The sequence below is a fragment of the Calypte anna genome, chromosome 7 (genome assembly GCF_003957555.1).
Source record: "Calypte anna isolate BGI_N300 chromosome 7, bCalAnn1_v1.p, whole genome shotgun sequence".
NCBI classification, from domain to species: domain Eukaryota; kingdom Metazoa; phylum Chordata; class Aves; order Apodiformes; family Trochilidae; genus Calypte; species Calypte anna.
Genome location: NC_044253.1, coordinates 7,529,858 through 7,549,295, shown reverse-complemented (window position 1 = coordinate 7,549,295; position 19,438 = coordinate 7,529,858). Strand labels below are relative to the sequence as shown.

Below are 19,438 nucleotides of genomic sequence, written 5' to 3'. Positions count from 1 at the left end.
CAGCTTTTTACAGTACATGAAAGTTTTAGTGACCTCTATTAATGGTCAGGCAAAGAATAAAGGGACGCAGAGAAGGCGGCACTAATGGGCTTGGAGCTATCAGGATGTGTCTCAGTTATTGCTGGATTGATGGGCAGTTCAGGCTGGGAGGACTCTGACATGTGCTATGAAAAGGTTTGTCACTCTTCTTGGACTTTGTGAAAGGCAATTAGACACTTAAATTACAAAGCTAGATCTTACAAACTTCCCCAAACTCCATGTCACTTATTGCTAATAAATCTGCTAAATCCCATCTTTGTTTCTCCTACCAATTGCAAATATTACTTCTCATCAAAATAATATGGACACAGCACAAGGCATGGAATTCATGTGCCAGGACCTAAAAATATAATAAGAAATAAATATTTCACTTTGGGTCTTGCTATAAAATAGTCTTTGAGTTCACAAAAATCCTTAATATTTTTCTTAAGAATTTAGGCAATCTGTGTGTCCTTATTGCACAAAATCCAGTATAACTTCTCATTCAAATAAAAGGTGAATCACTGCTGTGAGATGAAAATAGCTCATGGAAACAACAAACACCTGCAAATTATTTCAATATGATTTATATATTTAATATAGATTTACCTTTTTTTCAAAGAGTGTGTTGATTAGGATATTATTGTCTGTGTACCTATGAAAAAAAAAGGATCTTTATAAAAAAATGAATGGTTTGCTTACATATTTTCAATATACTACCACAGTTCCTGCTACCATCAGCTGTGTAACTTACTCCTCATGTATTCTGCTCAGAATGGAGCTCTCATTTCCTACCCTTCCCTGCATGATGTTTGAGTGCTTTATGCAAAACGTATCACTGTTATAGATGAGAAGGCAAGTTTCAGTTAGAAAAACAATTCAGAAAAATATTACAGCATTATTCATCTCATTTAACTCTGCTAATCAGATACTCCTCTTGGAGTCAAAATATTTGCCAGATTCAGAAAACAAACAGCTCACTGAATACCTCTCTGCCCTACTGCTCCTATCTTGATTGAGTCAATCCAGTGTTTATTGCATCCAATTTATTTTTCAGCTTTTTCTTTTATTACTAATATAATTTCTACCATTACAACAATTACACTATCTCACAAGCTTACTAATATTTATCATTTGCTGGTGTTAATGTGCCCTGAATTCCATTTTGGCGTGCAGCATTATTACAATATTCCAACTCAACAGGGAGAGAAATGAAGCCTAAAGCTGCATTTCCAAAGATGGAGGACTGAAGAGAGTCTGGTTACAAATGGCAAAAACGTCAGTGCACTCTGGGCCATGCTGCAAATCACAGCAGCTCCATCTGTCAAGCCTTTGAAAAACAGCTCAGAAAATTTTCCACTCAGAGAAATGACTGGCAAATTATATTTTTGTTCAATACATACTTTTGGTTCTTATTACACTAAAGGATCTAGCAACTTAAGCCTGGGAGACACAGTGCCTATTAAATCCATAGGTAATCTATAGTTATATGGTCAATAGATCTCACAGGGTGTATCTACAAGGTGTAGTGCAGTGTGATGGGAAGGCATCACAGAGTAAACTGGGTGGGCTGGGGCCAAATGCAGTGGGGTCTCATCAACATCCCCCTTATTGCAGCCTCTCAGCCCTGATGAGAAGTGGTCTGGACAAACCAGGCCATAAGGGACTGGGCCAGCACTGTCCCCAGGCAGGCTCACTGTAAATTAGCTCTCTATAGCTCTGTGCTGCTCTGGGCACTGGAACATGAGCAGTTTATGACCTTTCCTCTGGGGACTCCAACAAATGACCTGCAGGACTTTTTGGGACATCTGGGTCAGTGTGTGATGTGCTTATGCACATCTTCCAGGTGCATAGAGACAAGGTTCTCTCTAATTTGAAATTTTTCCTGAGACAGTGGGAAAAGGGGTTTCTGCTCCGGTGGTCAAGTTTTTCCACTAAAAAAACGGGCAAAGTTCTTCCCTCCTTACAGTGCCAAAGGGGTTATAATCAGCAGAACACACCAGCTGTGGCCACAGGATCTGTCAGGGTGTCACCTAAAATCAGACAAACCCACACTTCTGCATCTGGCACTCAACCAACCACCCAGGATGGGTGCTGTGAGTTTCTTTGGGGATTTAGCAGTTCCTGACACTCTGCCACAGGCACTGGAACTGCACCTACATGCCAGTGATGCTTCAAGTCCTTTACTTTCCTCCTGTAGTTAAAGCTTTTCACTTCCTCCACATCTCAGACTCCCACCCAAACACCTCCCTGCTAGCCTTGTGTTTTAAATGCCACACAAAAAGCCAAAGCCTTTTTGACCTTCACCAATATCTAGATACTCTTTTAAAACTCTGTACTGAAAGATATTTGAGTTGGAATGTTGGCACTTCCCCATCCCCAGAAATACAATAACCAAACATAAAATAGAGGGAACTGTTACACCATCTGGAAAGTTAGTCAGAATGGGATTTGGTGGCACAGTTCTAAAGCTATAGAGTCCATTAGTGTTAGAAGCAGAACTGTATCAGCAGATAACAGCTTCTAGGTTTTTTTAGTGTATGTTTTTCCTAAAAATATCCCTCACATGCCATTAAAAACATTATTTTCTCTGGCGGACTCTGCCTTCCAAATGTTGTTTTGCCTTCCCAGAGCCCTTTAAAAACTTAAAAAGTTAGGGAGAATGTTATCATGCTCCTTGCTGAGCCACTCTCCATTGCATGATTATTTACTAAAACTCTCAGCAGTGCAAGAAGTCTCAGTTGTTTCACCTAGAAGGCACAGGGAGAGAAATGAGTCTCTGTATAACTGCAGCTTTTTATTGTTGCCAAGCTCGTTCCTCAGGCTAACTGTAAGGATGTTCTTCCACACTACACAACATTTCTTTTAAGTGATACATGTCAAGTGAGAGTTTGGTCCCAGGAGACTGCCTGGCAGTCTTCAAATTGCTTGTTTTGCTGCCTCTTCGCTTTACTTTTTGGAGGCAACTTTGATGGCAAGACACCAGAAACAGAAAGACCTGATTAGGAAGATAAGGCTTGGTAGCAGATCTTAGTTAGAACCTGCCCAATGAGGAGAAAAAACCATGCAGAGGTGTGGGATTTGTTTATGTTTGAAGACAACCTCGCTTATTTCTAATTTCCCATTTCCCCACGTGAGCTGAATCAGACTTGAGGCTAGGAAAAATATTTTTAATTCTGTACTGCTCCCATGGGTGGTATGGTAAAATCTGTTTTCTTTTCAGATCATGCTCCTGTGGTTTTTGTCACTTATGTTGTCAAATACTCCTATGAAACTCCCCTGACAATAGATCTTACATCAACTTGGGTAATTACTCAGACAGTCTTTGCTTTGACGGAACAAGCATTTCATCATTCATCTGAGAATCAAAAACCTTTGATTAAGTAGAAAGGAAGCCTTGCAGCTCCAAGCCTGTCAGTGGGTATATTCTGTTGAGACATCTCTGACAAATGGGAATGTGTGGTTTAAAGCCCTCCTCACATGCCATGGTTAAGGAGTGTGGGGGGGCTGCAGTGCAGCCCATGCCTGGGAGGACCCCAGATGAACCTCCTGGGTGACCTCCTGGGTGTTCTGCTCTTTCAAACTGGAGTCCTAGGTGGACCTGTCAATCTGTTGGGTAGTTCACTTTCCCTTTTTTTGGCCTTGCCTTTTTAAAAACTGTAGCTGGATCTTCTGTATTGACCCTGTGCTAAGACAATCTGAATTTTGAAGACCTAAGACAAAAGCATAAATAGAGTAAATGTCATTTTCAGTTCCTGTGGCAGGGAGGATGCGAGCATAGCTGATGCTGACTGAATTAGAATCATAGAATCATAGAATTTTCAGGGTTGGAAGGGACCTTTAAGATCATCCAGTTCCAAACCCCCTGCCATGGGCAGGGACACCTCCTCCTAGATCAGGTTGCTCAGAGCCCTGTTCAGCCTGACCTTAAAAACTTCCAGGGATGGGGCTTCCACCCTGGCAACCCTGGGCAACCTGGGCCAGGGTCTCACCACCCTCGTGGTGAAGAAAAAATAAATTATACAATCAGTATCCAGAAACCCATAATCACATAATTCCTGGCCTTGACCCAAGCCATCTAGATATTTTGTCTTAGTGACAAGGGACAACCTTCTATCTTCTACTGCTTTCTAGTATAATAATTTGTAAAATTCTGTATTTGCATTAACACACACATTGTAAAAAACATTGTAAGACCTAGGTCACCTAGAGCATTTTGCTGATTTCTATCTGGTTGTAACATGAGATAGGTATTGGTGTTCGAAATTTAGTAAGTGAAACAGATTCTGAGACCAAGCAACCAGCTAAGTATCACCTGGTGCTGCCCCAGCAGCAGGAATTCTTGTCATTATTGAAAGTATAGGCAGATTAATTATTTAGTGCTCACTTGAGGGTCCACTAAAATGCAGTTCACTCTCTAAAATACAAAAATCATAGAATCCTTGGGGTTGGAAGGGACCTCGAAAGATCATCTAGTCCAACCCCCCCTGCCAGAGCAGGGCCACCTAGAGCACTTCGCATAGGAAATGGTAGCTACAGTTCCTGCTTTTCACAAGTTCTCCACAGAGGAAAGCTTGAAGTAATGTTCAACTCCCTGACTTTGAGTTAAAAGCCTTCCTGTGTAGGTTCCCTTTCTCTGGTCAAGGCAAAGGAGAGAGCAGTTCCACAGGTCAGTACCTCCTCCCTACTTTAAACTCTTAGGATTTAGCTCTTCCCAATGGCTAACTGGACCCAAACCATTATCTTAGGGTATTTTTTATGTGATAAGCAGAATCTCTTCCTAAGCATGTCTGATAATGTGAAAAAAAAAATTCTGTGTGAAAGCAGAGTTCACATGGTCTCCCTGGAGCTACTTCAGACATTTAAATAGGGAGATTCTTTTAAGACGGGCTCCATTTAGCAGCCTCTCTCTTTAGAGAGAATAAGGCACCTTCAGAAAGTGACTCAGAGAACCTAAATCAGGCACAGAAACTTTGCTGGCATGTCCTCCAAGAGCTTCCTAAATAGGCAACAGTGTGAAGTGCCCAGTAAGATGCCAATTCATACCCTAGATCAACACTTACTGATCCCTGCAGGAGGCAAGAAGCAAGCAGAAGCAGCTCATGTATTTCTTTTCTTTCTTTTTCTTTCTTTTCTTTCTTTCTTTCTTTCTTTCTTTCTTTCTTTCTTTCTTTCTTTCTTTCTTTCTTTCTTTCTTTCTTTCTTCCTTTCTTCCTTTCTTCCTTTCTTCCTTTCTTCCTTTCTTCCTTTCTTCCTTTCTTCCTTTCTTCCTTTCTTCCTTTCTTCCTTTCTTCCTTTCTTCCTTTCTTCCTTTCTTCTTCCTTTCTTCCTTTCTTCCTTTCTTCCTTTCTTCCTTTCTTCCTTTCTTTCTTTCTTCTTTCTTTCTTTCTTTCTTTCTTTCTTTCTTTCTTTCTTTCTTTCTTTCTTTCTTTCTTTCTTTCTTTCTTTCTTTCTTTCTTTCTTTCTTCTTCTTTCTTTCTTTCTTTCTTTCTTTCTTTTCTTTCTTTCTTTCTTTCTTTCTTTCTTTTCTTTCTTTCTTTCTTTCTTTCTTTCTTTCTTTCTTTCTTTCTTTCTTTCCCCCTTCCTCGTGTTGAGTGTAGCCTGCAGAGATGTCTGGGCTGCTTAAACTATTGCTGTAATTCAGGAATGCTGGAATCTCCTCTGTAGCATCAGTTTAACCTTCTGGGGCCCTTGAAGATGGCAAGTGGTGTGCATTTACCAAATTTCTTATTTTATTTCCAGTCCTTTTGCAGATATTCCCTCTGTTAAGAGGATGCATTTGAAGGTTTCTGAGCACAATGAGTCAATCATATAGATTAACACTCAATCAGCTTCTTCAGAATAAAAAATCTAGACTTCATCTGGGAATGCCACCACATCAGGCCCATCTGTAAACACAGCCAAAACAGCAACAAATTCTCTGTTTTCTCCTTTCCCTCTATATGCCAGCAAGCTCTAATATCTACTTGACTTGCAAGACATGGTGATTCCAGCATTTGATCTCCTTCCTGAATCATCTGTACAACACATATAAGCTTTGCTGTGTTGAACAAGACCCCAAATTCACATTGCCCATGCAAGCCTCTATTGTTAAATGAGCCCATCTGTTAAATTGCTGACATAGTTATCAATGCACTTGTGACAGAAATGTCAGACTTCTCAGGGATGTTATCACAACTGAGGGAAAACGAGGATTTAGAAACTTGTGATGGGTACACAACCCCCTTCTATAAAGCATCTTCTCTTTAAAGTGCTCATCAAGTCATGCCTTGATATACAAGCAAGCCTGGATGGTGACTTAAATTGAGTAATGCATAGGGACTACAGAAAGCAAGAAGGGCTGCATTACAGAAAAAAATCATGTGATGGTTGGTTGAGGACAGAGAAGAAAACACATTTTTCATGATGCCTTGGGATCATAAGGATGATTCATTATTAAAAACTTTGGCCAACTCAGTTACTTCTCCGAGGAACAAGAAAGACAATAAAAAGTCTTGTGTTGGTTCTCTTTTGGTCATAAAATAAGCTGATAAACAGTGGGTCTGGGTGAGGGAAATTGATCTTGTTTTCTGAGTTCTTATAAGACAAAAATAAATCATTGAGCTTTTAAAGTCTAAGCAGTAAATTAATGGAAATGTGAAAGAGTATTTTCATTGCAAAAATGTGATAGCAATCATGATGTCAGCAAACTGCTCAAGGCAGTACCAGCTCCTGCTACAAGGAAGAGGAACAGCTGCTTTATGCCTCACTGAAGTTTCCCTGAATAGGTGTCTCCCCTGGGCTGACTGCAGAGGACTTTGGAATAAGTGTTTTTTTAATTAAATCAGATAAATTTCTGTTTAATTAACAGTAATTCCATTGGTACGTATAAAAATATTATATCTAATTTTCAAAACCTTACATAAGAAAACTACAGAAGAGATTTTGATTAAAGTAAAAGTTTTATGTCCGTGACTCAATGCATTTTATTCCTTTCTGTGAAACTGTGATTTGTTTTTCTTCTTTGAAATTTTGCTGTACACAAAGGGATGACATTATTTCCAAATATGTTCCCCGGGTCAAAACAAATGTTAACATCAACTTGGTCTTAGTGCCAAGAGAATTTAGCTGGAATTAACCTGGATGCTGTTTAAAACTCAGCAAATAAGAAACTGGAACACTAAATATTTCTGCTTTCAATGCATAAGAGCCTTTTTTGATTCTTTACACCATCCATTTAGTGTCTCTTTCTCATGGTTGTTGTCCATGGATTGTCTCCCTTCTGCAACTCTTTCTCTGCAAACCTGTTTTTGTTGATAAAAACTTGTTTGTATATACTTTGGGGGTAATGCTGGTGAATATGCTCGGTGAGAAGGAGACAATTCAGATGACAATAAGTCTGGGTTAGCAGAGCTTCCTGCCAGAATGTCTCATTAGAGCACCCAGGCTGAAGGCACTGTGTTCTGGTGCTGTAGAGTCCAATTTAATTGGGCTGAGGAACTGATGCAGCACACTGCCCTTTTGACAAGTAGTGAAAACTCATTCTGTCCATCACGACATTTGGTGGTGTTTTTTGTGCTTTTTTTTCTTTTAAAGGCTTCACATTTAGGAGTGAAATTCAAAGCACAGAGCATCTCCTTTTTTAAAATGTCAAGCGTTCTACATGAAAGCTGCATCTCCCCCCAACTCAAAATTGATGTTTTGTGGGTTTTTTTTCCCTTCTTGCGAGTTGTTGGCCATAAATGCCTCAGCTTCTGGTGTCCCTTCTTTTTTTGTGGGTAATGTTCCAGATCACAGTTCTAATTTAAACAGACTGCCAATCTACTTGGGTTGGACAAATTACAGCTCAGAAAAATTTGCCACGCTGGTTCAAACAAGGAGTTCAGGGCAACTTGCTTTTTCATGGTTACTGCTTCTCATTTGTCATTCTGAAAAATTTAATACTAATGGGCACATCTCTAGTGCTTTATTGAGCTTTCACTGTTCACCAAGAGGCTGTGCTGTTTTGAGAGCTATTTCAGATTCTCAGAAAGTAATCTCAAGAGCCCCCCAACATAATGCACATCAAATGGTAGTGCTGAGATATACCTGCTGCCTTCTAGTTTAACGATGGATTTTTACACAGATCCTAAGGCTATTTCAATTATTTTTAAGTTCAGATGATGGTTGGGCACATTGCAGAGATGTCATACATAAGAAATGCAAAACAAGAATTAATTAAAGGAAGATTACAACTCTGAGGCACTTTTGCTGTAGTAGAACCAAATTAATGCTCTGTTAATAGCAACAGACCTTGGCCTTCAGGAAGGCAGAACTGGTTTTTATATACATACATAGAGAATTAATCTCATCTTCATAATTAAGCTATGAACTTCTAGATGTTCAGCATAAGAATTAAGTGGATGATCAAATTATTCCCTTCACCTATCTTTTTTAATACTTTTCTGTTACTATTTTTTTTCCTCTTTTCTTCTTCACATCTGTGAAGCCAGATTCTTTAAAATGCTTCTTTCTAATAGGACCCAAATATATTAAAAATTAATCACACTCTGGGTACCAGTCAAATTTGGTTGACTGAGAAATGAGACAGATACATTTCAGGATTTTTATTTTGAAGTTTGTGAATCAATTTAATATTCAGTTAAGTGGGGCTTTCATGCCAGCAGAGCAGGAATAAACAGAGACATTGCCAGTTTGTTCCACACATTCCTTCTGCACATTTGGGCCAGAATCCTGAAAGCTGTAAAACTCTAACGTTGGTTAGAGTTAATCACTGAAGTTACAGTGCACAGTGATTTTCTGAAACTGAAAACTGGTGTCTAGGAAGAAATAGAAATTCTTTTTCAATCATGAACTACACCACTATACTGCCAACCAGCAGCTCATTCATTATTTTCTGCTAGCACCTTTGTTTATTCTGTAACATACATGAAATGTGCAGAGTGTTACACAGAGAAACAAAACAACCTTGTATTTAAAAGGGAGAAGAAGGAGAAAAGCTGAGGAAAGTGACTGGACATGGAGGTGAGAGGATTACAGTGGATCAGGGATGGGTGGTTCTGTTTTCCAACATACTTGTGTATACAGAGTGAAAACATGAAAAAGGAGAGTAAGGATGAGAGGAGAAGGCATGAGAAAAGAGAAGGAAAAGTGCAGGCTGAGAAGTTGCTTTCCAGGGTTGTTGAGACTGCATGATATCAGGTTCAGCTTTTTTAGGGACAGAAGCAGGCACTGGATTCACATGAAGTAAGGGAAGAAAACAAATTTGTTTCAGATTAGTGTCAAGATCCATCGATCAGATCAGGATTGATCTTCATAAAAGAATGTTTAAAGCTCTCAAACCAAGAGTTCCAGAGATAACACCAAGAATTACTTTAAAAGAGACCAGAAGCAAGCATGGTTTCATTTGAATTTTCAGGAATATTACTTGATGTGTGTAAGGCATTTACTACATGCTGTGCTATACATATTAACTGACCATATGTGAAGGATAAATTCTCTGTTTTCTTTACAGTCTGAAATTTCAACTTCTCTCTAATGGGGGACTGCTAGTCCTAGCATGTCTGCTTGTCAATTTTGGAATCTAATTCTATGACAGGTGAGCATAAGAAGGTAACATTCTGTTAGAAAAATATTTAGATCTTTACTCTTCTGCAGGTCATGCTGTTTATTCAAGTCTGTCTGGTTTTCATACACAATCAACACATTGGGGGAAAAAAACAAGAGACAAATAAAAACAATAAATGAAGAAAAGGAGAAGTTATATAAAAATCACAGTAACTCACACTTGGAGTCTGCTTGCCCTTGCTGTCTTTACTGGAAGCTCCACTCAGCTCTTCAATTAAACTGTAATGTGTTAATTGTTCAGGTCCATCCTCTCCAAAATGGCCATAGAGACTGTGCTGGTATAAATCCAAGATTGACATTGGGTTCCCTAGAAATGACTTTCTCTGGTTTTGTTTTTCTTGCTCTGCTGTAAGAGAGGTAAAGAATAGGATCATTATGAGATATTTAATTTATGAAATGCAGTCTACATACACTGGAATGCAGTTTTACTGTTTTTAAATGAATTTCAAATTAGAATCATTTTGCTTGATAGAATTATTTTGATTGGAAAAGATATTTAAGATCATCAAGTCCAACAGTTAACCCAGCACGACCAGTTCCACCACTAAACCATCTCCATAAGCACTTGTAAGTTATCTGGAATTCAGTGTAATCAAAGTATTAAAATACTATCTCCTCTCTCTCCAATCAATGCATACACAGGAGACTGTTTATACTTAATATTCAAGGAGAAGGAAATGGTATGAGACAACCAGCATTAATGTCTTTTCTTTTTTAATTATAGATGAGATGTGTATTTTAGGGGGATTGTTCTACTTATTTATTTGCTCAAAGTTTTTGTTTGTATCTCTTAATAGGCTTACATGACAGATGTGCTAAGTCCCTTTAGCATGTCTTTCAGCTTGACTATACATTGGCTGACCCTTTCCTTTTCACTACATTTTTAGCTAATGAATTCAACAGTATAAAAAAATATACCAGTAACATAAGAAACAGGTCCTACCCATTGTTATGGTTGCTACAGTGACACAGGAACGTGAGGAATAAAATCTCAGTTTCCAAAGTTCAAGGCTGAAAACTCATTCAGAAGATCAAAACAAAACCAAAGAATTTGGGGGCAGCTTCATGCAAATGCAGAGGAGACAGAGGCTTCCATGATCATCATTTGCTTCTTTCCTCACACTTCCTTACACAAATTTCAATGCTATCTTATAACCTATAGCACTAGGAAAGCCTCTGCTTCCAGTGCCTCCAACAGAATCACATCAGAATAAAACCCTCACAAAACTGGAAACAAAACATTTCCATGGGTGAAACAGCAGAATTGGTTTGCTGCAGCCTCTGCCTCAGCTTCATGTGGATATTTTGAGCTTCTATCACTTGCTTAAAGAAGCTGACATCTCTGAACACAGTATGGAATAAACTGTTGTTATTAATAAGACGTGAGAACTGCATTTATGGAGCACAGAACAGAAATCCTGATCATAAGGAATGAGCATAGCAGAAATATTTTTGCAATAATGCTTTATAATGTTATATTCTATTTGTTTCGATCACAATTATGAATTTTAGTCCTGTTAATAGCCCCAAAATTACCCACAAAATTAATGATTTGCTCTGTAAAATGGTGACTTCAAGCCATTCTTAGATATCATTAAATGTGGAATCTGCTGTCACTTATTACAACTGCTTGCACATGATAAATTTTTTTTTTGTTAAATTGTGATCAATACATGAATGTGCTTATCTACCTCTTTAACAAAACACCTCTTTCTTCCATTAGGACATGACAAAAAGCAAAATTTTTTAAAAGTGTTGAATGACTGATTAATGATACAAAGTTACAGGAGTAACACAGAGTCCTAGCTTACTCCTTGTTCTATTTGGTGGTGGAATCACAAAAAATGGATTAGCTCTGAAAATGCCAAGTGTTTAAGCCCAACTCCCAGCAGCCACTAAAGAGCAGAGTGTGTCTGTCACCAATATCTGCCCATCCACAGCACGTTTAATGCAGTCATCACTGCAGCATCCACTCTGGGTGCTAATCCCTGCCAGGGCAGGCTCAGCACCCTGCAGAGGGGCAGCACAAATCCTATGAATTACTGAAGTTCTGCTGAAGCTGTCAAGGCTGCAGTGATGCTGAGGCTTTGGAATGGCCTTTGCACTCCCTGGAATTCATCCTCTGCAGGGAAGCCATGGGCTGCAGGAGCCTCTCCTTCCTCCCAGAGGACAAGCATCTGCACTGGAAGGTGGCTTGCAGCACAGAAAGCTGGTGGTCAAGACAAGACAGCAATGTTTTGGGGTTATTAAACACACAGAAATCCACTAACTCAAGAACTTAATGGGGTTCTGTCCAGTGGCATTCAGTAAACTCCAAAGTGCCATCAATTCTTGCAGAAAGGTTTGACCCTTGGAAATGGCAATGCACACATGGAGGGCAATGGGAGACTCCACTATGGCACCGTAACCAACATAACTTTGATACAGAGGTTGGAAAACCATGACCTTGATCGTTGGCTTAATTCAACTGGATGATATAATTAAAAAGAAAAAAAAAAAAAAAAAAAAAAAAAAAAAAAAAAAAAAAAAGGGAAGCTGTTTTTATAATCACCTTTTAAATTTTTGTGTTAATGTAACAGAAGACTTCTTTTTATTTACACCCCAGGGAATTATGCATTTTTTTCCTTGCTAAGAGAAAAAAAAAGATACACAGAATGAAAAGCAAAAAATAATATAAGATAATGGTAAATTAGACTGGAGTAAGATCAGGGGTTAGAGAGTGAAAAATGGACAGAAAGTTTAATGAAGGACACTATGTGCTGCTGAGTCACAGCAAAGATGAGTGATATACATTTTTACGTACAAATTTTAATTACCTTGCTTGTTGTTCTTTGTTAACTCCACAAAAGTCTCCTCTGCAGTTCTAAAATAATTTTTTGTTTCATACTCTGGCTCTGGCTCAGTGTCACTGCTGCTTGCAGAATAGGCACATACCCTCAGAGCTCTGTCCTGTACAAATAAGGGTGTTGCAATCATTCAGATGATGCATACATATCAAAATAATGTCAAAGACAGTATTAGGAGTGGAACATTTCATACTCATCATGCAGTATAAACAGATAGTTCAACTGGAAAAAGGTCTGTGTTACCAGTTTAAATAACCATTTCTCCTTCCATGTAAGCAGAAATTAAATGATCTTCAGTTGCACATTGATTTCATATCTACCAATGTTTTAGATAATTTAATCCACTTAATTCAATTTTTAAATTTCTCTATGTTTAATACAGTGTATTTGTAACATAAAATTATCATGCAACAAATGGTTTGCTGCAAGCAATTCTATAGGCAGTCAGGACAGCCAGTGGACAATACTCATTCTTTCTATACCACTTTATCCTGAATTCTTCCTATATTAACTTCTCTTGTTCTGGCATTTCTAATGCAGTACTGGACAGCCCTTAATTCCTGTCTGATTCCTCTCTCTTTTCTCTTCAGGAAGAAACACTAAGGATTTTCTTCTGGGAGTAAACAGGAATGCTGACAGCTCTGGATAGCTTCTAATCATGGAATGCCTTAAGGTTTAAACCAATAAAACCCCACAAAATGGGTATGGAAAAGCTAAGCTTAATACTGCTAAGTTAATCTATCTATCAGCTACCCTGGCCCCAACTGCTTATCAGTGGCTTAAAAGTTTTTAATTCTTAATTCTATTTTTCAAAGCATGATACTAATTTCCCTATCTTCCAATCCATGTGGCATTTTTTGAACTGATGCAGACAGACATCCATTGGAAACAGATGCTTGTGGAGATGGGACCAGACCTGAGGATACCTGCTTGGAGAGAGGTGTGCCCAAGATTACCTGTAAAGCTGGGAGACTACAAGTCAGCTGTAGTCCTAAAGTCATTTAGACACATTCACAGGCCAGCTACACCCCCACTGAGCTTCTGACTCTGAGGCAGACTAATTAGCAGAAAGGACTAATTAGCAGTTAGGACTGTATCAAGCGTTGAGATGGTTTTGGGAATAGAGGTGGTCAGTCACGACTGGTTTAAGGTGAAGACCACACTGGTGCTCTTGTTCCTTGGAAGCCAACACTATTGCACTACAAAACTCACCAAAGCTTGTCAGTGATATAGAAGGCAATTAATTTTATCACTCTGTTTGAAACATCCAGAGCGAGGGCAGTAAAAAAATACAAGATATCCCAGTCAGTAAATTGATGGATCAAGCAGACATGCAAAACAGGTACTCAACAAAATGTTTTGAGCCTCTTGCAATGGAAGGCTCATTAGTTGGCAGTGTCTGACAATTTCCTTCCCTAATGCCCACTTTTTTGAGGAAGCTTTTTCCTCTCTTGGCTAACCTGCTGCCCTTGAGCTTCTCATGGGGCTTAACCAGCCTAGCATCCTGGGTATGGATACCCTGACAACCATCAGCAGTACCTTTTACACAGGTATATAAGTTTGCCTGTTGTTCTTTCTGCAGTTTTCATGAAAAGATTAAAGGACAGACAGACCACTGCAGGGATTAACCAAAACCACAGAGGCACATGTAAAATGAGTGTTTTCCCTTCCACATTACTTTGATAGCACAGCTGCTCAGATGCTCACACTACACAGCCCTACAGATCAGGAACTCTAAGCCTGGGGAACAAAAGGAAATCTGAATCTCATGGAAAGCAAATAAACAAGATCCATTTTTCTTTAAGACAAAAATAAGGTAAAAGGTCTCTGCTTCCTTGTCTATAAAATGCCTGTGAGGATTTTAACTAAAACATGTTTGTAAACTGTGAGGACAAAGTACCTGTGGGTGCTGTATTATTATTATTATTATTATTACTAAATAATGAGATTGCAAATGAAGGGCAAGAAAGCAAATGTAGCTGTTAGATTGCTAGTAACTCTTCCCACTATATTAAAAAAATTCATTTCTGACTCTACATCACAACACATATCTCATTTAATTAATGACACTTATACCTTTGTCTTAGCAGTTCTCTTGGTGGTCCACTCTGGCAGAACTTTTCTATTTTCCACAATTTCTTCAGTATGCTCTAATGATGCAGAGGTCACAGAACTTGGTACTTGTTCACTTTGCTTTGCAAGGTTAATTATTCCTGAATTATGAGAGACATAATTTAAATTCTAGGTCTTATCAGCATCTTCACAACAGTGTTTCAATTACAATCCAGTAAAAACTAGGGGCAATTCATGATACTTTCATTATGCCAAATAATAAGTTACTATCCAAAGGAACAACTTAGTAACTTACTGGAATGATTGTAACAACTAATTCAACTAATTCTATCAATAATTCTAACTACTAGTGGCAGAATTGGATCCAAAGCCTCCTCCAGTTAACAAGAGGAGAGGAAGGCATGGATTTAAATCCCTCTAATACATCCTCTTTTACACAACAAACAAGATTCAATGACTTGTAGGCACTGTAGGATCTGCTTTGCTATTTTATGTTCTCAGAGAGAGAACACTTTGTTAACACAAATATAATTAGACCTATCTTTCTAGCAGAAATTCTCAATCAGTTAGTCTCTATTTGCTGGATTTTACTATGCAAAATCAGAACATCAAAGAAGATATATGGTGCCTATGAAATAAAGTGATGATTGTAATTTGGATGAGAAAGTGAGGGAGAGAAGAACTGAATGAAAATATCCCAGTAAAGAACGAGTTGACCTCACCCTCTGATGTATACCCCTTTTTTTTAACATCTCCCCATGACAATTTAATTAAGATACAAACGTTACAAGGTCGATGCAGTGAATATTAGCATTAAGATCAGAACTTGATCTTCCTGCTACTGACTTCTTATGAAGCAATTCAGTGCCTGCAGTTTCTGTTCAATTTGTTATAATGACAGTGTTTAATCATGGACTCTGGAGCACGCTGCTGAACTGAGGTCACACATGTGGCTATTCAAGCATGTAGCATATAATCTACAGCTAAGATTTCTCTTCTGCATCCTTCTTAGCTGTACCATTAATTAACAGTACATTTATTTAAAAAGGTACAATATCTTTTATTTAGCTTGGACTTGAAACAAGCAGGGGAGTCTGCAATGAAGGCTACACTGTATTTGCAGTCTATCATGCCATTACAATACTGCACTGGGAATATTGCTACATCAACTAAATTCTAAGATGCTCAATTAGAATTCTTCTGTTAGGCATCTTATCAACATGTAAAAGAGGCTTTTTTCCTCCTGGGCTCAATGTACATCAGCTCGTTAGCAGAACACATATTTGATGGCCTGAAACTAACTTTAAACTTGATATTTAAGCTTATATGTTAATTACATAGAATCTCTCTTATAGAGTGACACAGTTTGATGCAAGTTAAACACTCACAACTTTTATAAGTGCAAAAAATACTTATGTTAACAACCCTAACCCAAATGAAAACTTGAGATTGCATTTGGTCACAATAAAACAATCCTCTCCTCCATTAAATCAATTACTTTCACTGCACTTTGTAATACACCTATCTTACTGACTATGAAAAAAAATCCCTTTTATAAATGCTATATGTAATGATTTGTAATGTTACTGACATATATAATAACTCAAATGTCATCCAAACTGTATATAAGTGGTAAGTGTGCATTTATAAAAAATTGCACAGAGTTGAACAAAACTATTTACTGACACAAATTAGTAAAAATTAGTTAAATTTGTTTGTTGGTGCTTTGCTGAGCTGCTGGTCCTGTTGTTCCTTTGTCAGCTTTTCTTCTACAGTTTAAACACATGTGTAGTTGATAAGGAAAAGTAAGATATTTTATGTTTGTGTATAGAAAAGTATTTGTATAATGTTGTAAAGTAACAAGACTCTTGTTTGAGGTCAAAGCTGTATATTCATTGGGACAGAATTTATGCATTGAGGCCAAATGAGTTGTTAGTGCAAATCTGTTTTCAAAAGCAAGTCTCTATGAATTTAACTTTTCTAAGTCACAACATGACTGTGCTTTGTATTCAGCCATAAAGTCTGATCCTGAATATTGCTGAACATCTGCATTCTTATTCAAGTCAAATTCCAAGGCTGGCATATGTTTTTCCTTCAAGTACTGTTTCTTGAGAAGAGGATTTAAGTACTTAACACATTTTTCTTCCTCAGATCAGCATTACATGTCACAGAATTTCCATATGGCTTAGGTCACAAACTTGTTAACCTTACGCAGTCACAAAAAGCATCTCTTCTGCTCTGCATTTAACATTTCTATTATCAATTGTCATTATTACAGGACTTCTGCTAATCAAAACAGACGTCAGGCCAGAAATAATGTGATTTTCAGTGTAATTGACATTTTACCTGAGGAAGCAGGCTTTGGGAGGCGACTTGGAAAAGGTCGCATCCCTGTAGCAGTCATGGCTGGATCAGATGTTGAGTGACTAATTATGCTTTCCACAGCCTCCTGGCTCTTAGCTGCTGAAGGCACTTCTCGCTCAAGGGTTTTGGCTTTTATTGAAGGAGCTGAAAGAAGAACTTGCTCAGAGGGTGCAAGGATCTCTGTTTCCAAGGTTGAGTCTTGCTTAGCCATGTGTCGCCCTGTAGATCGGTTCCCTGAGTCGGGGAGGGGGAAGGTTCCAATCCCACTGTCCAGTGTCCTCATCTGGCAGCAAGACCCTAAGATACAGGAAAATTGGGTGAGAGGAGGGAGCTAAAGGTGTTGCTGGTGTTTAAAGACAGTGAAAGGTTCTATGGGGAAAACGAGCATCTTCAAAGGGAGGTTTCAAGGAAATAAAAGCATTTTGCAAGTGCACTATAATTTATATGCTTTTGACACAATCTATCTAGCTGAATACAGACCATTTTGAGATGCAATTAAACCAAGAGAAACACAGAAACTGGCCTGCTTAGGAGTTACAATGGAGAAGAAGGCTGTGCCTAGAAAGTGATTATAAATAGAATTTAAAAATTATTTCATTCAAAGGCCCCCAGAAAGACCAGAGGGTACCAATATGACAAACTGAGCAGTGTAAAGTATTTCTTCTGACACAAATACACACCCCACAAAAGTTTGGCCCTTCCATACTCCTGCTTGCTTTGCTGTTTCTCTTACAAGACTGTGTTAAACAAAATGTATGATTCATTCTTACACAAAATTAAGATCTAAAGAATTTCCTAGAGATAGTCATCTCTCCAAGCATCCTGAAAAACTTGGATAGCAACAGCCATACCCTTTTTTACCTTGTTCTACAAACCCCATTTTGGGTAATCATACACTTTCCAACTCAATGCCAGACAAGGAGAACTTAAGTACTTGGTTCGGAAAGAGCAGGGTCACACACAGCTTATTTATCCCACTCAAAAAGGTGTTCTACTAACTGTGGAACAGAGAGATGCAAGTGTAGATGCAGGCATGGTGCTATTCTAGCAGCCAGGAGGTAACACTACCACCCTTCTATATCAATTTCCAGACACTTGCCTTTTGTTTGTAAAATGAGCAAATGCTATCAAAGGGACTACAGTGAAGAAGTCCTTCTGAGAGGCATAAACACCAAGGAGGCAACTTCAGCACTAATGGTTGGAAAATGAGCATAACGTAGGTTAAATGCCTGGAAACATCCCCTGACAGTGAGATCTTCAGTCTGTGGCAGACACTCCCAAAGGAAGTAGAGGAATTTCCTTTGCTTTACACAATTTAAGGCTACACTGAGTAAAAGATAGACTGTATTGAACAACTGGACTATAGCAGATGATGCAGAATATGACCCAATATATCTTCTCCATCTCTATTTTCTGTGTTCCCGAGTATTGATTTTTTTATGTCTATTTGTAATTTAAGTCTGTTGTAGTTAGCAGTCCTCTGTCAAGTAATTTTCATTGTTTCTCCTCTGCAGTGTTTCTAGTACTCTCAGAAATGCAGAAATATTTCTCCTCTACCAGCTTTGCCTGTTTGTTTTTTAAAGAAGAACATTAACATGGTCATTTTCTGTAAATACCTTCATCTCAATGGGCCACGCTTGATAGCAAGAAAGAAATTACTTGCAGATAAATTAGTGTTCCTGGATCTTGTCAAATGAGAAGCAGTCTATATTTTCATGGTCCTCATTACCATATCCTTGTCACTTAAGATCAAAGCAAGACTGAGAGTCACAGGGAGCACATTAACCTTTCAGGGTCGAGCTGAGGTGCAACCACAAAACAACCTCAGCACAACCTTTCAAAAGGGCAACAAGTGACTGATTTCTGTCACATGTACTGCTTCCCAATTTATACTTTCCATAAGTAAAAGAAGATATAGGCTGGAAATCATGGCTAGCTGTAAACTATATTTTCCCTCACCGTTTTGAGCTAATGTGCCATAATGACGGTTATCTAGGAAACATGAAAAAGAAAAGAATCATACAACCCTCTTACTCCATTTATCCTTCCCCTAACATACTTTTTGTTTTGCTTTTGAATACCTACCTAGAAATGGGTGAGCAGTTCCTCTTGGGATATAACAGACTGTAGTTAAAATGTTAGGTCTGTCCTTAGCTCATGGACAGGCAACGCTTCAACTACTGACTATCAGTATGAGTTAGTAAATAAAGAAAAATACAGAATGAGGAAAGACTTCCATTATTTTTTCTTGACCAGAAGAAAGACATTTATGCAATACTTGTTGGAGAGGCAGAGCTCTTCAATAAACTGGAAGCACCACAGAAAAGAACATCCTGAAAAACAAAACTCTGGAGTTTCCCCTTCCTGGTCTGTACAGTCAGTGCTGGACCTGACTTTTTACACAAGGACTTTAAAAGATTCTGTAGCACTGTAGTACTGATTTTGTAGTACTTTTCCCTTTTTGAGCACTCTAAGGAATTAGAAGAGTCAGTCCCTCCTAATTACAAGAAAATTAAGGAGATTCAGAATCT

At 38.4% G+C, this 19,438-nt stretch overlaps 1 protein-coding gene across 1 annotated transcript in view; it reads right to left on the bottom strand.

The window, feature by feature from the left end:
• The window catches only part of NCKAP5 (NCK associated protein 5), a 348,475-nt gene that overhangs the window by 14,520 nt on the left and 314,517 nt on the right, over nucleotides 1–19,438 (bottom strand). Inside the window, exons 15-18 of the mRNA XM_030454353.1 lie at nucleotides 16,890–17,204; nucleotides 14,547–14,683; nucleotides 12,441–12,573; nucleotides 9,783–9,970 (exon numbers count right to left, since the gene is read on the bottom strand). Of these exons, the coding sequence (XP_030310213.1) occupies nucleotides 9,783–9,970; nucleotides 12,441–12,573; nucleotides 14,547–14,683; nucleotides 16,890–17,204 (773 nt within the window). The remainder of the gene's footprint in view (nucleotides 1–9,782; nucleotides 9,971–12,440; nucleotides 12,574–14,546; nucleotides 14,684–16,889; nucleotides 17,205–19,438) is intronic.